General features: G+C 42.3%; 1 protein-coding gene across 3 annotated transcripts in view; it reads right to left on the bottom strand.

The window, feature by feature from the left end:
* Positions 1-931: 931 nt before the first annotated feature.
* CENPC (centromere protein C) overlaps positions 932-17197 on the bottom strand; it is a 42339-nt gene continuing 26073 nt past the window's right edge. For 2 of the 3 annotated variants that reach the window (XM_054203299.1, XM_054203302.1), the window contains one exon: positions 4146-15759. In XM_054203299.1, coding sequence (XP_054059274.1) covers positions 15683-15759 — 77 coding nt within the window. In that variant the 3' untranslated portion in view covers positions 4146-15682. Of the gene's footprint in view, positions 1168-4145; positions 15760-17197 lie in introns of those variants that run through there. The other variant, XM_054203301.1, reaches the window with a different exon arrangement.

Raw genomic sequence — 17197 nt, 5'->3', positions numbered from 1 at the left:
GATATTCCCAGGAGACAAAGGGAAAGGGAAGAATATTAAAAACTGATGCTCCTGGCAAATGAAAAACTAATGGACCGTATTTTCCCGAAGGGATGGGAGGTGCTTTCATTTTATTTCACTCTTATGACTATGCAAGACCTGCCATAATAGGTAACTCTCAGGGAGCACCATCTCCAGCTAAATGGAAACACCTTGAAAATTTCATAGAGAATGCGGAGGAGAGAGTAAGTCATCACATACCCAATCTGAAGAGCACTGAACGATCACGACACTGCCACAGAATGTAGCTCTGTTGATGATTTATCTGAAAACCAAAAGAATTCTGCAACCTGTTTAGCCTGGAGAAAAGGAGGCTGAGGGGAGACCTTATTGCTCTCTACAAGTACCTGAAAGGAGGCTGTAGAGAGGTGGGAGTCGGGCTCTTCTCCCAAGTGACAGGACAAGAGGAAACAGCTTCAAGTTGCATCAGGGGAGGTTTAGACTGGATATTAGGAAAAATTTCTTCACCAAAAGTGCTACCAAGCATTGGAACAGGCTGCCCAGGGAAGTGGTGGAGTCACCATCCCTAGAGGTATGTAAAGGATGTGTGGATGTGGTGCTGAGGGACATGGTTTAGTGGTAACGTGGCCATGCCAGGTTAATGGCTGGACTCGATGATCTTAAAGGTCTTTTCCAACCTAAACAATTCTATGATTTTATTCCATGAAAAATATTTTACTTTCAAACTCCTTTTAAGAGTTTCAACAGCTCCAACAGAACAGTTGTAAGATCTCTCTGTTGGTGACATCCTTGAAGCCACTCAAGGCAACTCACATTATTTATAAATATTTACAAGTCAAAGTCATGCTGTATTTTCAAAACCGCACAGACTACCAGAAAATTAATTCTTCAACGAGTTAGAAATCAAAGAAATAAAAACTGATTTGCATTGTTTAATACTTATTGATACAAAAGACAAAATAATTTGTAACAAAGCATGTATTTACAATTTGCATTAGAGAAACATCTTTTAAGATCAATGAAACAATGTGCCCCCAAAGATAGGGTGTGTTTCCAGTTGGATGGTAGGTACAGTATTCTGTAGCACTCCTTTGCATTAGGTGATCTTCAATTTGCAGGCAAAGTTATGGGGAAGAGGTCTCCAACAACATGCTTCTTGCTTTTGGTCTAAGTTATAAAAATAACAGAAATTAGTTCAAATTAACACAGTTTTAAAAAGGCCTATTGGATTGTGCCATAGTATTAGGGAGTTACTAGACAGTAAAGTGGAACAACTGCAAACTGTACTCACAGCAGCAAGGACATTACAGCACTCACATTCTCCAGTGGCAAATCAATACAAATATTAGTATCATTTCAATTATGCTCAAAAGAGCACATTAGCCTAATTTAATTTGACTAACAGTGATCTCTAACAAACGCATTCCTCTGTGCAAAGTTTGGAGTCATCAAAGCCACACCTGGTTGTGACACTGACCCTCCCTCTGCATGTATTTCCTTATGCTAGCTCTGATAGGAAATGTATTTTGGGCAGGACCAAGAGGCCTCAGAAGTCAGCGTGCGGGTGAGTTTCATACTATTTTTATAAAAATCTTGTATTTTAATTCACTTCAGCTCACGTTTAGACAAACAGTCCACAATCTATGATTTATGGTCCCAAACGCCACACAAAGCTGCTGATAGTAGGAAAAAGCCCAAGAATTAAAACTGTTGCTAATGTCTGATGCAACTCACCACATCAAGTGACAGCTGAGGACCATGACTCCAGATGAAGAGTCACATGGAAAAAGCAGCCACTCAATAGCTGGGACTGCACAGGATGCCAAACTTCAAGCTGATTTGAAGCCCACGTACAGAATGAGGAACACTCTAAGACTTGCAACTGAAAATAACAGCCCATTATCAAAATACCTTATACTAAAATGTTTTGGGGTATATGCGCAGAAAATTGTTAGCTAGTTCCCCAAAACTGATTGGTGGACTTATCTGTCATGGTTTAGCCTCAGACAGCCACAAAGAACCACGCGCCTGCTCTCTCAAACCCCTCTGTTTGAGGCTGTGGGGGGAGAATTGGGAGAAAAAGGCAAAACTTGTGGGTTGAGACAAAGGCAATTTAACAGAACAGCAAAGGGAGCAGGAAAACAACGACAATAACACAAATTGAAGAATGTACAAACACGATGACGGTACCACTGTTCACCCACTGGACCCTGGACACCCCAGCCCGCTCCAAGCGGCAGCTCCAGCCTCAGCATGGCTCACACAGGATGGAATACCTGTGTCCCTGCCAGAGCGTGGGGAGAATTAACCCTGTCCCTGCTGGAACCAGGACATCATCAAACCCAGGTGTGTCTTCCTTAGAGAGACACCTCAGAGCAAAGACCAGAAGGGGCAAGTTAAAGCTGACAGTTGTAACACAACTTAGAACGCACGTTTTGTCTTTTACTACAGAGAAAGGGAAACCGGTGGCTGTTCACCAGTGGCCAAGCGCTCTGGCACACCCCACGCCCTTCTGGCTGACACACTGATGGCCCGCTGTGTGACATGGAACAGGCCCTCCACTTGAGGTGTACGGCATAAGGCTCCTCCCAACACAAGCGTGAAGTAAACTTACAGAGGAGCAGCTTCCAGAGCATGGGAGTCTCCGATTTCACAGAATGGTTGAGGTTAGAAGGAACATCTGGAAGTCATCTGGTCCAACCCTCCAAGCGGGACCAGTTAAGAGCCCGTTGCCCTGGATTCGGATAAGGTCTCTTTCCCCACGTCTCCACGAGCTTCTGTCTCCTGATCCCTTCTGTAGCTCTCGACGTCTCCACAGCAAGCACAGCGATAAGAATGAGGATGCCAAGTGTGAACACACACACACTCTAATGTACTTTGCAAACACACACTCCCACCCACGGGCAGTAAGTAGGGCAGAACGGAGATGGCAGGTTCTGAACTGTGGACAGAGCTGTTCCGCATGGAAGGATACGTCAAATCAACTTGGTCAGGTCTCAGCTCTGTCTCTAAGAGAAATGTATGAAGGTGAGCTCTTCCTGCTTATTCAGTCCAGGCTCCTCCTTAGACAACACAGAAACACCCAAAACCAGGAAGATTGTTTTCTCCTGGCGTTTATCAGAAAAGTCAGGCAGTGACGTGGTGCGAAAGGGCATATGTGTCCATATCCATTTCTGCACGCACTGCCACGCTAGACCTCTGTGCCAAAACCAGCTGGTGCCAAACGGCATTCCCACTGGCAAGAGGAATGAAGATGTAAGAGCAGGTGAATGCCTGGACCACCCTGCCAATACAAAATCAGGGTATGGCATGGTGCCTAAGTGATGGCAGGGCCACCACGAGACTGTGCCAATGCAAAGGAAGTCACCAGCACGCTGAATTCGTGCTGCAAGAGGAGCAACAAGCACAACGCTATGATGCTCTGGGATGAGTCTGGCCAGGCAGAATGGGGCCGGGACGATCCTTTTGGCACTGCAGAGCCAGCCTCAACAGATGGATGAGGCTTGAGGGCAACCACATGGGCCTGAAGCGGTCTTGGTTCTGCTTCTGTAGTCTGGAAAATGGGAGATGATAACGATAAACACCTTGCCAGTGACATCCTCAGCCGGCCTTCTTGGGATTAGAACTACGCAAAAGTCTTTCAAAGGATGGAGACCAAAGGAAGCTTTTGCATCACTTCTCTGAGTGAGAAAATTGTGAGCTTGTCAGGCCCTGTACTCGGCTTGAAGGAGAGGTAGCAAAGGAACCTTCAGGCACAAGAACACCTCTGAAATAATTCCAATACCTGGAACTGAGTTAGAAAAATGATACAATCCTTGCAAGCAGTACAAAGACAGAAAAGAAACCTTTAGTAAGGGAAACGCATCCAGAAAGGCAAGAAATTAGTTCAGGCGGCAAGACACAAAAATGAAAGAGCAGATTGAAACTTGATACAGCAGCTGAGCTGAAACAGCACAGGTGAATGCCTCAGCCCACAGCCCACTCCCAGGGGGAGGGGAAAGAAAAGAAAAAAAAAAAAGGAAAAGAAAAAAGAGGCAAAAGTGCACCTTTGACAGATACTTCAAGGAGACAACTGCCAACTTGCACAGGAGGATACAGCGCATCACACTGGAAGTGCGCATAGAATTTCATGAATAAAAAGAAACCACTATCAATGCTTTTTTTAATACATAAGGAGAGCCCGTTGTAATTTTTGAAAAAATTCAAGTTCCAGATAAGTGCACCAACAATATTAAAAAAAAAAAGTTAAGAGGTGGACACTTAAGCAAATTCTTTGCCAGTGCATGTGTCCAATTAAGACAGGTTTCGTACTTCATCAGGATCACAGTTCCATGGAAATGGGCAAGGGCAGGCACAGGAGGACTGGGATGTGCACCTCATTTGGAACCCTCAGCACCTCACCAGAGAGGACCTTTGCAAGCCTATGAAGTCCTTCAGAAGGAGCTAGATTATTTTCATTAAAAGGAACATTGTCATTACAGTTAACCCCCCTCTTTTTTTCCCATCAAGAAACACAAGTACGTCACACGGCGTGGGTGCAGGATGCAAGCAACAGAAGCTATTTCATGACAAGGTAATGATTTCTGTGAACTTAAGCAGGGTTAGCAAGTGAACAGAATGAAGCTATTCTAAATTCTCATAATTCGCTCAATACAATTTGTTTGAAAGGTTAAACAGGATGCTAAGATGGACTTGGTATGTCACAAAATACAGCGGCAAATAAAGCAAACATTTAGAGTTACTTTGTGTTTAAAACACAGCGGGGCTTTGTCACTAGCTAAAATACTGTTCAAGTCTAGCAGCCATTCTAATTTATTCCTGCAGCGACCTCTGTGCTTTACCTATGAATTACTTTACGAGTGCACAGCAAAGCTTAGCTGCTCAACAGGCAAATGCCTACTTCCACTAATATGAAGAAAATCAGCCATAATAAAAGTCAGAGAGCATTTGCTGGATGCAAAAAGGCCTCTGCAATTATCACTTAATTGTCCTTCATGGGCCAATACTGGGAGTCTCATACTTTCCCCGTAAGGTTGATCCCACCTTCAGCATTTTTTCTTAACTGGCTACTTAATTAGTCTTCCCTTCCTGGGCTTAATTGTAAATTTGTTTTGATTAATTAGCCTCAGAGCTGACTTGGCACTAACTGAAACACAGAAGTACTTAGTTTCTTCAGCGCATAGGCTACTGCATCCTAGGGGCACCCCCTCTTTGTCAGCAATAAAATTTCAAGTTCAGATCATGTTAGGAAAAAAAAAAAAAACTTCTTCATAATTAACTTTGATTTCTTATAATTGCCCCCTCTGTATTACAACACAGAAGTGATGATAACATAAAGAAAGGATAAAATTCAGTAAGTTCAGGCCTCTTGTTCAGTGGATTATACATCATGTTCATTAGCTGAATCCTGCGGTTTTAGATAAGATGACTTAATGCTCTTAAACACAAATGATCACAGCACTACTAGAATCCCAAACCAAGGGCGCAGGTTACCAGCACAGACAACTGTGTTCTCATGGCATTGACACTGGAAAGGCTTCCCTTGCCAACTGGAAGAGTCACGTTCTGCTCTTCCAAAAGTTACTGAATTTCATTGAAAACCCTTTGCACAACCTAGACAAGCCAATCTGCAACACCTTTGGACGTTACTATAGCTCTTCATTATATTTACACCTCTCATATCAATCACTCCTTTCCTCTCCCTCTTTATGGCATGTTGATTCCAGAAGACACACACACAGTGTTACCACGGATCTGCCATCTTGATCAATTCTCCAATTCTCATTTCAGCTACTGTTACTGAAAACACAGGAAAAGGCAACTTCAAACACCATGAAAAAATGTCATTATTTTATTTAGCTTAATAGTTATTCAAAAAATTTTATAAACTCCCTAAACAGTTGTCAACAGTATTGCAATTCTTCAGTTTTCAAATTTTAAAGTCCTTACCTATGGACCTGCAAAGAGAAGTGAAAAATCTTACTCAGGACATTAATAAGTTTCTCCGTGAACACTTCTAGATTTGCATCTCAACTGAGCAGTCAGACTAAGAAAATAAACACTTATCCTAAATTAAGCTTTTCCATGCAACCTGAGAAACATTTGGCTTCAAGATCTCTTCTCACTACATTTGTGAATGTCCTGGTTTGAGGTAAAACAGAACCAACTTTCTGATTTGCAATTTTACTTTTTAGCTGGGCCTCTTCTAACTGACTAACCTCTGAAATTAACAGCATATTGTTCAGAAACTGTTCACTCTCCGAGTGACAAGACCTGATTATACCGAGGAATGGTACGCACAGAGGCTCTTGCTTATACTTATTGCTATAACACCCAAGGTCAGCTCACTTCGCTGTTTGCCCCGTTAGAAGGACAGAAGCGGAAAAGCATAGAGGGGTCACACCTGCAGGGAGGAGCAGACGGGACAGGTGACCCAAAACTGACCAACAGGGGTATTCCATCCCATCTGCATCATGCTCAGTATAAAAGCCGAGGGATCAAAGGGGCAAGGCTGCTCTGGATCGCTTTTTCTTCAACAGCCGACATCTGAGGAGGACCCTGTCTGTTTGTCTGCCTTTGATCCCGACCCAAGCATTCCTGACTCTAGTTCTGGAATTCAGTTCCTGTCCATCACTGACTCCAGTCTGGGACCTTCCCTGTGTCTGCTGGTGACGCGATCATCATCCTGGGAGCTGGATCCAGTTTTGTATATGTTGTATACTTTAATTTTTTATTATTCTATTATTATTTTCCTATTTATTATTATTTTCATTAAAGTAGTTTAGTTCTTCTTCTAAACTTGTAAATCTCCTTATCTCTTCCTTTCCTCTCTGAGAGAGAAGGGGGAGGGCCATCTGTCGTTCTGATCAGCCAAAACCACGACAGATTTATTGGCGCCCAACATGGGGCCCAACTGTGGCTCTACCAGAGTTCTGATAGATGGTCTGAATAGTTTGAATTCCAGCTTACTCGGAGATTGATACAGACAGCTCACATCTTGTCGTTGCTAAACAGATTATTGTGTCGTCTCTTTGTAGGGATTACTTTAAAGTTAATTGATACGACAATGCTTAGCTTGTCCTATGTGTTGTATTGCTTGCCTGCTCTGTCTGTGTGCAGTGGTTCAAACGTGCTATTTTGCTGCTGTTTTTAATTCTGATCCAGGCTGTGATTGAATGTATAGTTTCTTTACCTTCATACCTTGAGCATTACGTAATGGATTCTGTTACTACTTACACTAATTATACTTTGAATTTTACCATGGACATGTTTACTTCGCCCTTTACTTCTTATGCCAAATTGTCACCATCAGAGCCAGGAGAGGGATCTCCTTTGGGTATCGTGAATGACAGTTGCGTTCCTCAAATCATGTTTTTGGTGTCGATTTTCATGAATAGATTGCAGGGGTGGTTTCTCTTTAAATCTTGGTGTAGTAGGTGTAGTACCATATGCACTGACACTCCTCAAACTCCTTCGGCACCGGTACAAGTTGCCCCGGTGACCAGAAGGAAAAAGAAGAGGTCAGTAAGTTCCTCTGTCCCTTGTGATAAAGACCAAGTAAAGCCAGATAGCAGGGGGGAGGACTCTTCTGACGAAGATCGAGGAAAGAGTTCTTCAAAAGACTATAGGGGAGAGGCTCCTGCATCAGCCCAGGAGGAGGAATCAGATACAGAGGTGATCATTAAATCCTTCTCTATGAAGGATCTGCGAAATACGAGAAAGGATTTTACCTGGAATGATGGTGGGACACTTGTCTCCTGGTTGCTCCGATGCTGGGATAATGGGGCTGATAGCATGGAGTTAGAGGGTAGCGAAGCTAGGCAGTTAGGAAATCTGGCCAGAGAGGGCGGTACAGATAGAGCTCTTGGGAAAAAGTCACAGACTCTCAGTCTCTGGAGGCGACTCATATCAGCTGTAAAAGGCAGATATCCTTTTAAGGACAATATAGAATGCCACCCGAGTAAATGGACCAGCACAGAGAAAGGTATTAAGTACCTGAGAGAAATGGCTGTGAAAGAGGTGATTTATGGTGACTGGGAAGTGAATGTAGATCCTCATGAAATGCCATGTAGACGACCTATGTTGCGAAAGTTTGTACAGAGTGCACCACCAATGTATGCCCATACCTTGTCAATGCTGATTTGGGGAGGAGTTGATAATGATTCACTAACTGTAAATGAAGTGGCTAGCAGAATGCAACAGTATGAAGACAGTCTTTCTCGTCCCCTCACTGTAGCAGCTGTGGAAAGATTAACTGATAAAACTGAGAAAATGATTGAGAAAAATGAGAAACTGATTGATAAACTGTTTGATAAACTATCTAGGATGGAGGAGAGATCTTGTTCTCCCCCTGCATGGACCCATGTTTCAGCCATTAGGAGAAGACCCCCTCCTATGAGACCGCTTCAGAGGAAACAGAAGACACTATGAAACACCCTGTGGTTTTGCCTCTGTGACTATGGAGAGGACATGAGTAAGTGGGATAAAAAACCTACCTCAGCCCTACAGGCACGAGTGAGTTGCAAGGTAACGCAGATAGAAGAACAAATTATTTCAGGAGGACATTAGAGGTGCTCTGCCTCCAGCCAGGAGGAGGAGAGGGACAACAGAGTTTATTGGACTGTGTGGATACGATGGCCTGGCACATTAGAGCCACAAAGATATACAGCCCTTGTGGACACTGGTGCACAGTGCACCCTATTGCCATCGAATCATAAAGGGACAGAATCTGTGACCATTTCTGGAGTGACAGGTGGGTCTCAAGAACTGACTGTACTGGAGGCTGAAGTGAGCCTAACTGGGAATAAATGGGAGAAGCATCCCATTATCACTGGTCCAGATGCTCCGTGCATCCTTGGCATAGACTTCCTCAAAAGAGGGTATTTCAAAGACCCGAAAGGGTATCGATGGGCTTTTGGTATAGCAGCTGTAGAGACTAAGGACATTACACAGCTGTCTACTTTACCTGGCCTTTCAGATGACCCTCCGGGTTGTGGGACTGCTGAAGGTTAAAGAACAGGAGGTGCCAACTGGTACTGCCACAGTGCATCGGCAACAGTATTGCACTAACCGAGACTCCCTGATTCCCATCCAGAAACTGATTCATCGGTTGGAGACCCAAGGAGTGATCAGCAAGACGCGCTCACCCTTTAACAGTCCGATACGGCCAATGCGAAAGTCTGATGGAGGCTGGCAGCTAACAGTAGACTATCGTGGCCTGAATGAAGTCACACCACCACTGAGTCCTGCTGTGCCAGAAATGCTAGAACTGCAGCATGAACTGGAGTCAAAGGCAGCCAAGTGGTATGCTAAAATTGACATTGCTAATGCATTTTTCTCTATTCCTTTAGCAGCAGAGTGCAGGCCGCAGTTTGCTTTCACCTGGAGGGGTGTCCAGTACACCTGGAATCGACTGCCCTAGGTGTGGAAACACAGCCCTACTATTTGCCATGGACTGATCCAGACTGCACTGGAGAAGGGTGGAGCTCCAGAACACCTGCAATACATTGATGACATCATTGTGTGGGGTAAGACAGCAGCAGAAGTTTTCAAGAAAGGTAAGAAAAATAACCAAGATTCTTTTGAAAGCAGGTTTTGCCATAAAAAGAGGTAAAGTCAAGGGACCTGCACGAGAGACCCAGATCTTAGGAACTAAGTGGCAAGATGGGCGTTGTCAGATCCCAATGGATGTGATTAACAAAATAACATCTGTGTCCCCACCTACTAACAAAAAGGAAACACAAGCCTTCTTAGGCATTGTGGGTTTCTGGAGGCTGCATATTCCAGGCTATAGTCAGATTGTGAAACTTCTTTATGAAGTGACTCAAAAGAAAAATGAGTTTACGTGGGGTCCTGAGCAACGATAAGCCTTTGAGCAAATTAAACAAGAGATTGTGCTTGCAGTAGCACTTGGACCCGCCCAAACAGGACAGGACATTAAAAATGTGCTCTATACTGCAGCCAGAGACAATGGCCCTACCTGGAGCCTCTGGCAGAAAGCACCAGGGGAGACTTGAGGTCGACCCCTGGGATTTTGGAGTCGGGGATACAGAGGATCTGAAGCCAACTATACTCCAACTGAGAAAGAAGTATTGGCAGCATAGGAAGGAGTTAGAGCTGCTTGAGAGGTAATTGGTACTGAAACACAGCTCCTCTTAGCACCCTGATTACCAGTGCTGGGCTGGATGTTCAAGGGTAAAGTTCCTTCTACTCATCATGCCACTGATGCTACCTGGAGTAAGTGGGTTGCCTTAATCACTCAGTGAGCTCGAATAGGAAACCCAAATTGTCCAGGAATCGTAGAAGTGATCACAAACTGGCCCAAAGGCAAAGACTTCACGATGCCACCTGAGGAGGTGGTAACACGTGCTGAGGAGGCCCCACCATATAATGAACTCTCAGATAATGAGAAACAATGTGTTCTGTGCATTGATGGATCTTGTCGTATTGTCAGGAAACACAGAAAGTGGAAAGCTGCTGTATGGAGTCCTACACGACGAGTTGCAGAAGCAACTGAAGGAGAAGGTGAATTGAGTCAATTTGCAGAGGTAAAAGCTATCTGGCTGGCCTTAGACATTGCTGAACGAGAAAAGTGGCCAATACTCTATCTCTATACCAACTCATGGATGGTGGCAAATGCTCTGTGGGGATGGTTAAAGCAGTGGAAGCAAAGCAACTGGAAGCGCAGAGGTAAACCCATCTGGGCTGCTGAATTGTAGCAAGACATTGCTGAGTGGCTAGGGAAACTAGTTGTAAAGGTATGTCACAAAGATACCCATGTACCCATGAGTCGAGCCACTGAGGAACATCAAAACAATCAGCAAGTGGATAAGGCTGCTAAGATTTTCCAGACAAATTTGGACTGGGAACATAAAGGTGAACTATTTTTAGCTCAGTGAGCCCATGACACTTCAGGTCATCAAGGAAGGGATGCAACATATAAATGGGCTCGTGACCATGGACACTATTGCGCAGGTTATCCACAATTGTGAAACATGCGCCGAAATCAAACAAGCTAAAAGGTTAAAACCTTTGTGGTATGGGGGAAATTGGCTGAAATATAAGTACGGGGAGGTTTGGCAAATTGACTATATCACACTCCCTCAAACATGTCAGGGTAAGCGTTACATGCTTACAATGGTGGAAGCAAGCACCAAATGGTTGGAAACCTATGCTGTACCCCATGCTACTGCCCAGAATACCATCCTGGGCCTTGAAAGGCAAGTCTTGTGGCGACATAGTACTCCAGAAAGAACTGAATCAGACAATGGGACTCATTTCAAAAATAATCTTATAAGTGCTTGGGCAAAAGAACATGGTATTGAGTGGGTATATCACATCCCCTATCATGCACCGGCTTCTGGGAAAATTGAGCAATACAATGGACTATTAAAAACCACCCTGAAGTCAATGAGGGGGTGGAAACTTTAAAAACTGGGACAAGCATTTAGCACAAGCTACCTGGTTAGTTAACACCAGGGGATCCATCAATCGAGCTGGTCCTGCTCAATCAGACCTTTTACATAATACAGAAGGGGATAAGGTCCCTGTGGTGCATGAAAGGAACAGTTCACAACAGTGAACATCCATGAAGTGACAGGATATTCTGAAACAGAAATGTACCAGCTTACAGCTGTCAATACTATTAAACAGGCATGTCCCATACTCTTCAGCTAGATAGATTATCTGCAATCAATCACCATGTAAAGTAAATCCTGTATTACAAGATTCATCATGCAACAGAGTCTATACATCAGTAGAAATGTAAGAAATACTCCTTCATGCTGAACTGCCTTTTCAACTGTTATGAAATGAGGAAATAGCTCTTTAGGTTTATTGTATTCCCCAAATGTTAATTTAAAATCATTTGCAAATAACCAATTCATCTGCATACTTGAAAAATAGAGGAAATTGTGTATGTGCCTCAACAGTTTTGTTTTATTGGCACTGTTTATTTTTCTTTAATTACTCAGCTTGTATTCTCCTATTTTATGTTTACAAAGTTGAATAAATACGGATGTGCACACACATCCGACAGTTTTGCAACCATTCTTCTGTCGCTTTAAACTGCAAAAAAGCTTTGTTTAGTACAACAGGAACAGCTTTCTAACCAAATGAAACTACAAAGAGATAGATTTTCAAATGAACCTACTAACCAGTAAAGTAACTTCTTTCAAAGTGAGCTAAAGCCTTCAAAAATCTGCCTTTTTATTGTGGTGGGATGTTGCCAGTTAAACTCCTTAAAATAAACCTCCAGTTGTTACCTCAATACTGACCATAGAACACATACACCTACCAACATGAAGCTGATGAAATGTGTGACTCAGCCTTTTTTTCCAGCTCTCTCAATTACTGTTCACAGAAAGTACTGAATTAATATACTAAACCGGTATACCAGACCACCAATAAAAACAGTATATAAACCAATATACCAGTACTGATTTACACCAGTAAAACCAGTATATAAACCAATAAACAAGACCACCGAAGGTAAGTAACTCATGACTTCTAGTAGCCTGATGTACACAAAAATGCAGGAAGCAGAAGCCAAAGCAAGATGAGGTAGAGGTGAAACATCAGCTTCTTATTCTGACTAATGACCAATTCTTGTTTGCCACACTGCACAACTCAGCACCCATAGGAGTCCTGGAACTCAGAACATTCTCCTGCACCTCCTCACACTATATTCAGGCTAATGACATGGAAGCAAGTTTTCTGGGGTTTTTTTTGGTTTGTTTTTTTTTTTTTTTTTTAACAGAAAGAAGAAAAAAATTTTGAAGAAAAAAAATTTAAAATCCAATCCAGACGAACAGTGAACAACCTAGCTCAACTCAACTCCTGCTGTGCGACGTTTTAAAAAACAGCTTTGAGCAAGCGTCCGCAACTAGTACAACACACATGCTAACAGAATGAATTTGGCAAGGTTCTGTGCCAAGTCCTAATGTTAATGGAAACTGACTTACATCTCCTTACAACAGAAATCAACTGAATTTATCTCCATCTATACCATACTCTTCTTCCTCCCTTTCAAAAACCAAACCCTTCTGAACATAGGTGCCAGCCGAGGACAAACAGCTTTGCTTGAAGCCCCATCTAGTGACAAATAGTGGAATTGTTGCTAAACTAAAGCAACATCCTAGATACATCACCATGCTTGGCACAACTGATTTTGCTACTTTAAAAAAAATAAATAACAAAAAAAAACGTTTTGATATGCAGACCAACTACAAAATGTTCTCTGCAAACTACACAGGACACTTCTCCCAAGAAACCAACCAGACAGAAAGGAAGAGAACCATCCAGCCTAAAAAGTTACATACTTTTTTTACCAAATCCTGCCTGTTCTGTTGACACTCGCATCCATAGAATCAGGAAAACACAAACAGGCATTCATGGCATGCTGACCTCAAACATGCACTTCAACATCTGCCACTTTCCAGCCTGTGTCAGGAAAAGGTCTGCACACATTAGATCTGCTTAAGAAAACATCCTGGAAGACATATGTCTCATCATTTACCAATACTCAAAAGAAAATGCACTCAAAACCTTGCTGCCAAGTTGCAGTATAGTGCAGTGGAGGAAGACACATCAGTGCCTGACACAAGGGCAGTATCTCACTTCTTGTCTGACCCCACCAACCTAGGACATGTTGCTCGAAAGCAGCAGGCTGCCTTCAGCTCTGTCACAACATCCATCCACACTTTCCGTTAGGGCCATGAGGTCCATAGCTCATACATGTTCATTAACCCCTTAACAAAGCATCCTTTTGCTACCCAATCTGCAGACCGGTAATGCAGAAGAAAATTTGTAGGGTATCTTCCTTCTGATTTCTCTGGCCTCTAACACAACTGAAAAGCGGTCTTGTTCTGACTTTCAGCTGAAACCAACGAACTAGTGGGATCAGTGATCACCACATCCATGTGCCCTGACCGCTGAGAGACACGCTTGGGCAAGGAGCAGAGGATCTTTGGTCAAGTGGCAAATTTCCAGACCTCTGCAGGCCTGAGGAGTTGAAAGACTTACAAACTAAATGTTTTAGTGGGTGGGATCCCCTCAAGCATTGGAGACAGCATGTGTGCCCATCTGGTACCTGGTATGGCTCCAACACAGAAGGGACAATATCTGAATCTTGCTGACCTTGAAGACACCAACCCAAGCCCAAAATTTAGAAAAGCTGCCAACATCAAATTATTATCAGCTGTAACTAAATGACTTCTCTTTTTTTTTAATTTTAACTCTTAAACTGCTTACAAAACTTGAGGTTGTGAAAAAAGAGTGCAGTCTGAAGCAGTCTGCAGCAAATAGTTCGTATCAAGACAGAGGAAGAACTAAATGGCAATAGGCAGGTTCCTCTGTTTCATCTTCTCAGAGTTAAGCATGACCTAGCCATGAATGCAAAGATGCCACATAACTTCTTTCCAGTATTTCCACAGTCAGTCTTTATATGCACTAATCATAGGAACTACTGCTTGAAAGAGAATGATTAAAAAAAATATTATCTCAGATTCCCCAATCTAAAGTGTCTTTCACAGAGGTATAGTAATCCTGGTGTCCCAAGTCCTTTCACAGATACACGAAGCTAGCTGGCAGCTGAAAGCTTAAGGGAAGCACTAAAGCCTATTCACCTTTCCTACTTTAACTTTTAGCATGAAGATCGTGGCCAAGACTGTTTACAAGGTCAATAATCAATCCTCTAGTCATTGAAGTTTATGATTCCAACTCAGTTTTCCCTATTGCCTTCTCTTCTAAATAGTAGCAACCACAGAGAAAACACCCTCCCCCAGAATAGCTGTAGTTTATCCTTATCTTCAGCCAGAAGGAACCTTGAAGACCTTGGGAGACAAATGCTATGTATACCATCTGCTGTCTAGACTTGGCTTCTGAAGTATACCGCATAATTACAGTTTTCCCAAAGGTCCTCATTATTATCCAGTCACACAGCAAGGAAAACAAAAGGAGATATTAAAGTAACACATTTGGCAATGACCTATCACTGTTACACAAAATAAAGCTGTCCACAACGTTCAGAGCTAATCAAGCCATAGCTTCCATACAAAAGATACAACTGCTAAGATCCCACTGAAGTGCTCCCATTTTACAATTCGAATTTGAGGCACTAATCATACATATGCTAGACAAGGAAGAAACGCCTGTCATTAACATATTACAAGAAGGCTGAACCCCAGCACACAAGCATTCCAGCAGCTCATCTCCTAGACACCAATTACTGGAACGCGAGCAGTATGGTCCTACATTTAAATAAGAGATTATTCTAAGCAGTTCGTACCAGGCAGACGTTAAAACTATCAGATGTTAGGTGAAGATGTCAAAATTTTTCAAGTGCTAAGCATCTTTAGGGAGATTAGGCATATAAATACAATTCTGAACAAAAACGTGATTTAACCCACAAATTTTATATATATACATAAACTTTCTGTCTTTGGATGGCACAAGAACAGTAACATGCAGAGTGAGGCCCTTCAGTATGTCATTTCAGTTTGATAGCAAACTACTGAGGATCTTTTGGTTTTGATCTTAACTCTTCTTACGTTGATTTCAGCTGCTCTGTATTAATTTGTAAAATGTTAAGCTGGGCACACTAGAACGCTTTTTGTATGTAAAGAGAACTTCAAAACATACAAAAGCTTGAAAAGTTTCAGCAAACTTCTCTGCAGAAAGTTCTTCACCCGTCACTTTTGAGTTGTGTGAAAAGAAGAACACTTTCTTCATTCAGAAGATTACGTATGTTATATTCATTTCCTACAAATAAAAACAGAAAAATTTTCTTTAGAAGCCACCAGCAATTTCTGAAGTCCTGTTCTATCTTCAGCCAAGTGTATTTTCATTTCATATATTTTAACAGAAGGAATATTAGCCAGAAGGATGCCACTCTTACAGGCACGTCATTGCATTTCAAAGAGGTAAAAAGGAATACAGCTAGCGTCATTTATTTCAACCTGTGATAAGAATAAAGTGCATCTTTGCTGAGATTTTTACTGAAAAAAATGTAATGGTCTTGAGCTCTCAGCTCTCAAAACCCACAAGAAAACTTAAAGGTGACTGAATTTACTGTAATTTATTCCTATAGAAAATCTCAATAAAAACTGCACACGGAAACTTATCTGCAGATGTTCACTTGGGATTTGCATCCTAACATGACCACAAACACAGAAACATCTAAAAGGCACTGCATATCGAGAATGAGTAACATCCTAACATTCATATACAGCCACAATTGACGACTTAAGGAGAGATCACCCACCACAACCATTGCATTGCCCATCCAGGCATACTGAGACAGCACACCAAGAAGTAGAGAAGAATGGTAAAGACGTATAGATCCTTATGACCATATGGAACTTCGAGCAGTTTATATAATCTGTTTCCCAAAAAGCAGACTACAAAATAGTCTCTGCAGACCCCTAAACTTTTAGGATTAAAACAAACACAAAAAAAGCTTCCAAGCATTAATTGAACAATGATTGTTCAATTGGGACGCCATGGTGAAAAGTTAATGAAAAAACATGTGACAGCTTGTCATTCATATCCTCTTCACAAGAAAGCTGTACAAAAAGCTCTCTACAGCTTCATGAACAGCCTGCTTTACAACTACTACAAACTCTCCTGACTATTGTCTTACCCACTGAAGGAGAGCGTCCCACATGGAATTCATTCAACTTCTATCTCAGAAGGGCAAAATCAGAGGTGTCTAAATTCTCAACAACCCACATGAAGTTACAACCTGTTCAACAAGACATTCTGCACCTTCTGTGTATTTCAAGCACAAAGTGTAAAATATGGTGAACTGATCCAAATGGATTTTCATAATTTTACATAGAAAGAACAGCAAAACAATGGTGACCAAACACTTGTATTAACTACCAATACAGTAACCTATCTGTGAAGTTTACCCAACATTCTAGGGACAGAACCAGAATACCAATTCACTCTTAGAACTAGGTAGTGTCACCAAAAACTTTGAGGCCGCCTCACGTAAATAGGCAGTGTTTGTATCATTGCATTCAAAGGTTAGGTCATCAACCCATGTCTGGTGTTGGGTCACATACCCTCTTCATAACCCTACACCTTCCCACTCTCTACTCTAACTTATCTCTTCCCATCATTCAGCTCAGTTTTGCTTCGTAGCATGCTAATTCAGTCTCATCCCTCTCCAAGAAATTGGTTTTAAACACATGTA

The sequence above is a fragment of the Rissa tridactyla genome, chromosome 5 (assembly GCF_028500815.1).
Source record: "Rissa tridactyla isolate bRisTri1 chromosome 5, bRisTri1.patW.cur.20221130, whole genome shotgun sequence".
Taxonomy (NCBI): Eukaryota; Metazoa; Chordata; class Aves; order Charadriiformes; family Laridae; genus Rissa; species Rissa tridactyla.
The sequence above is the reverse complement of the archived record's forward strand: the minus strand, read 5'-3'. Positions and strand labels throughout refer to the sequence as shown.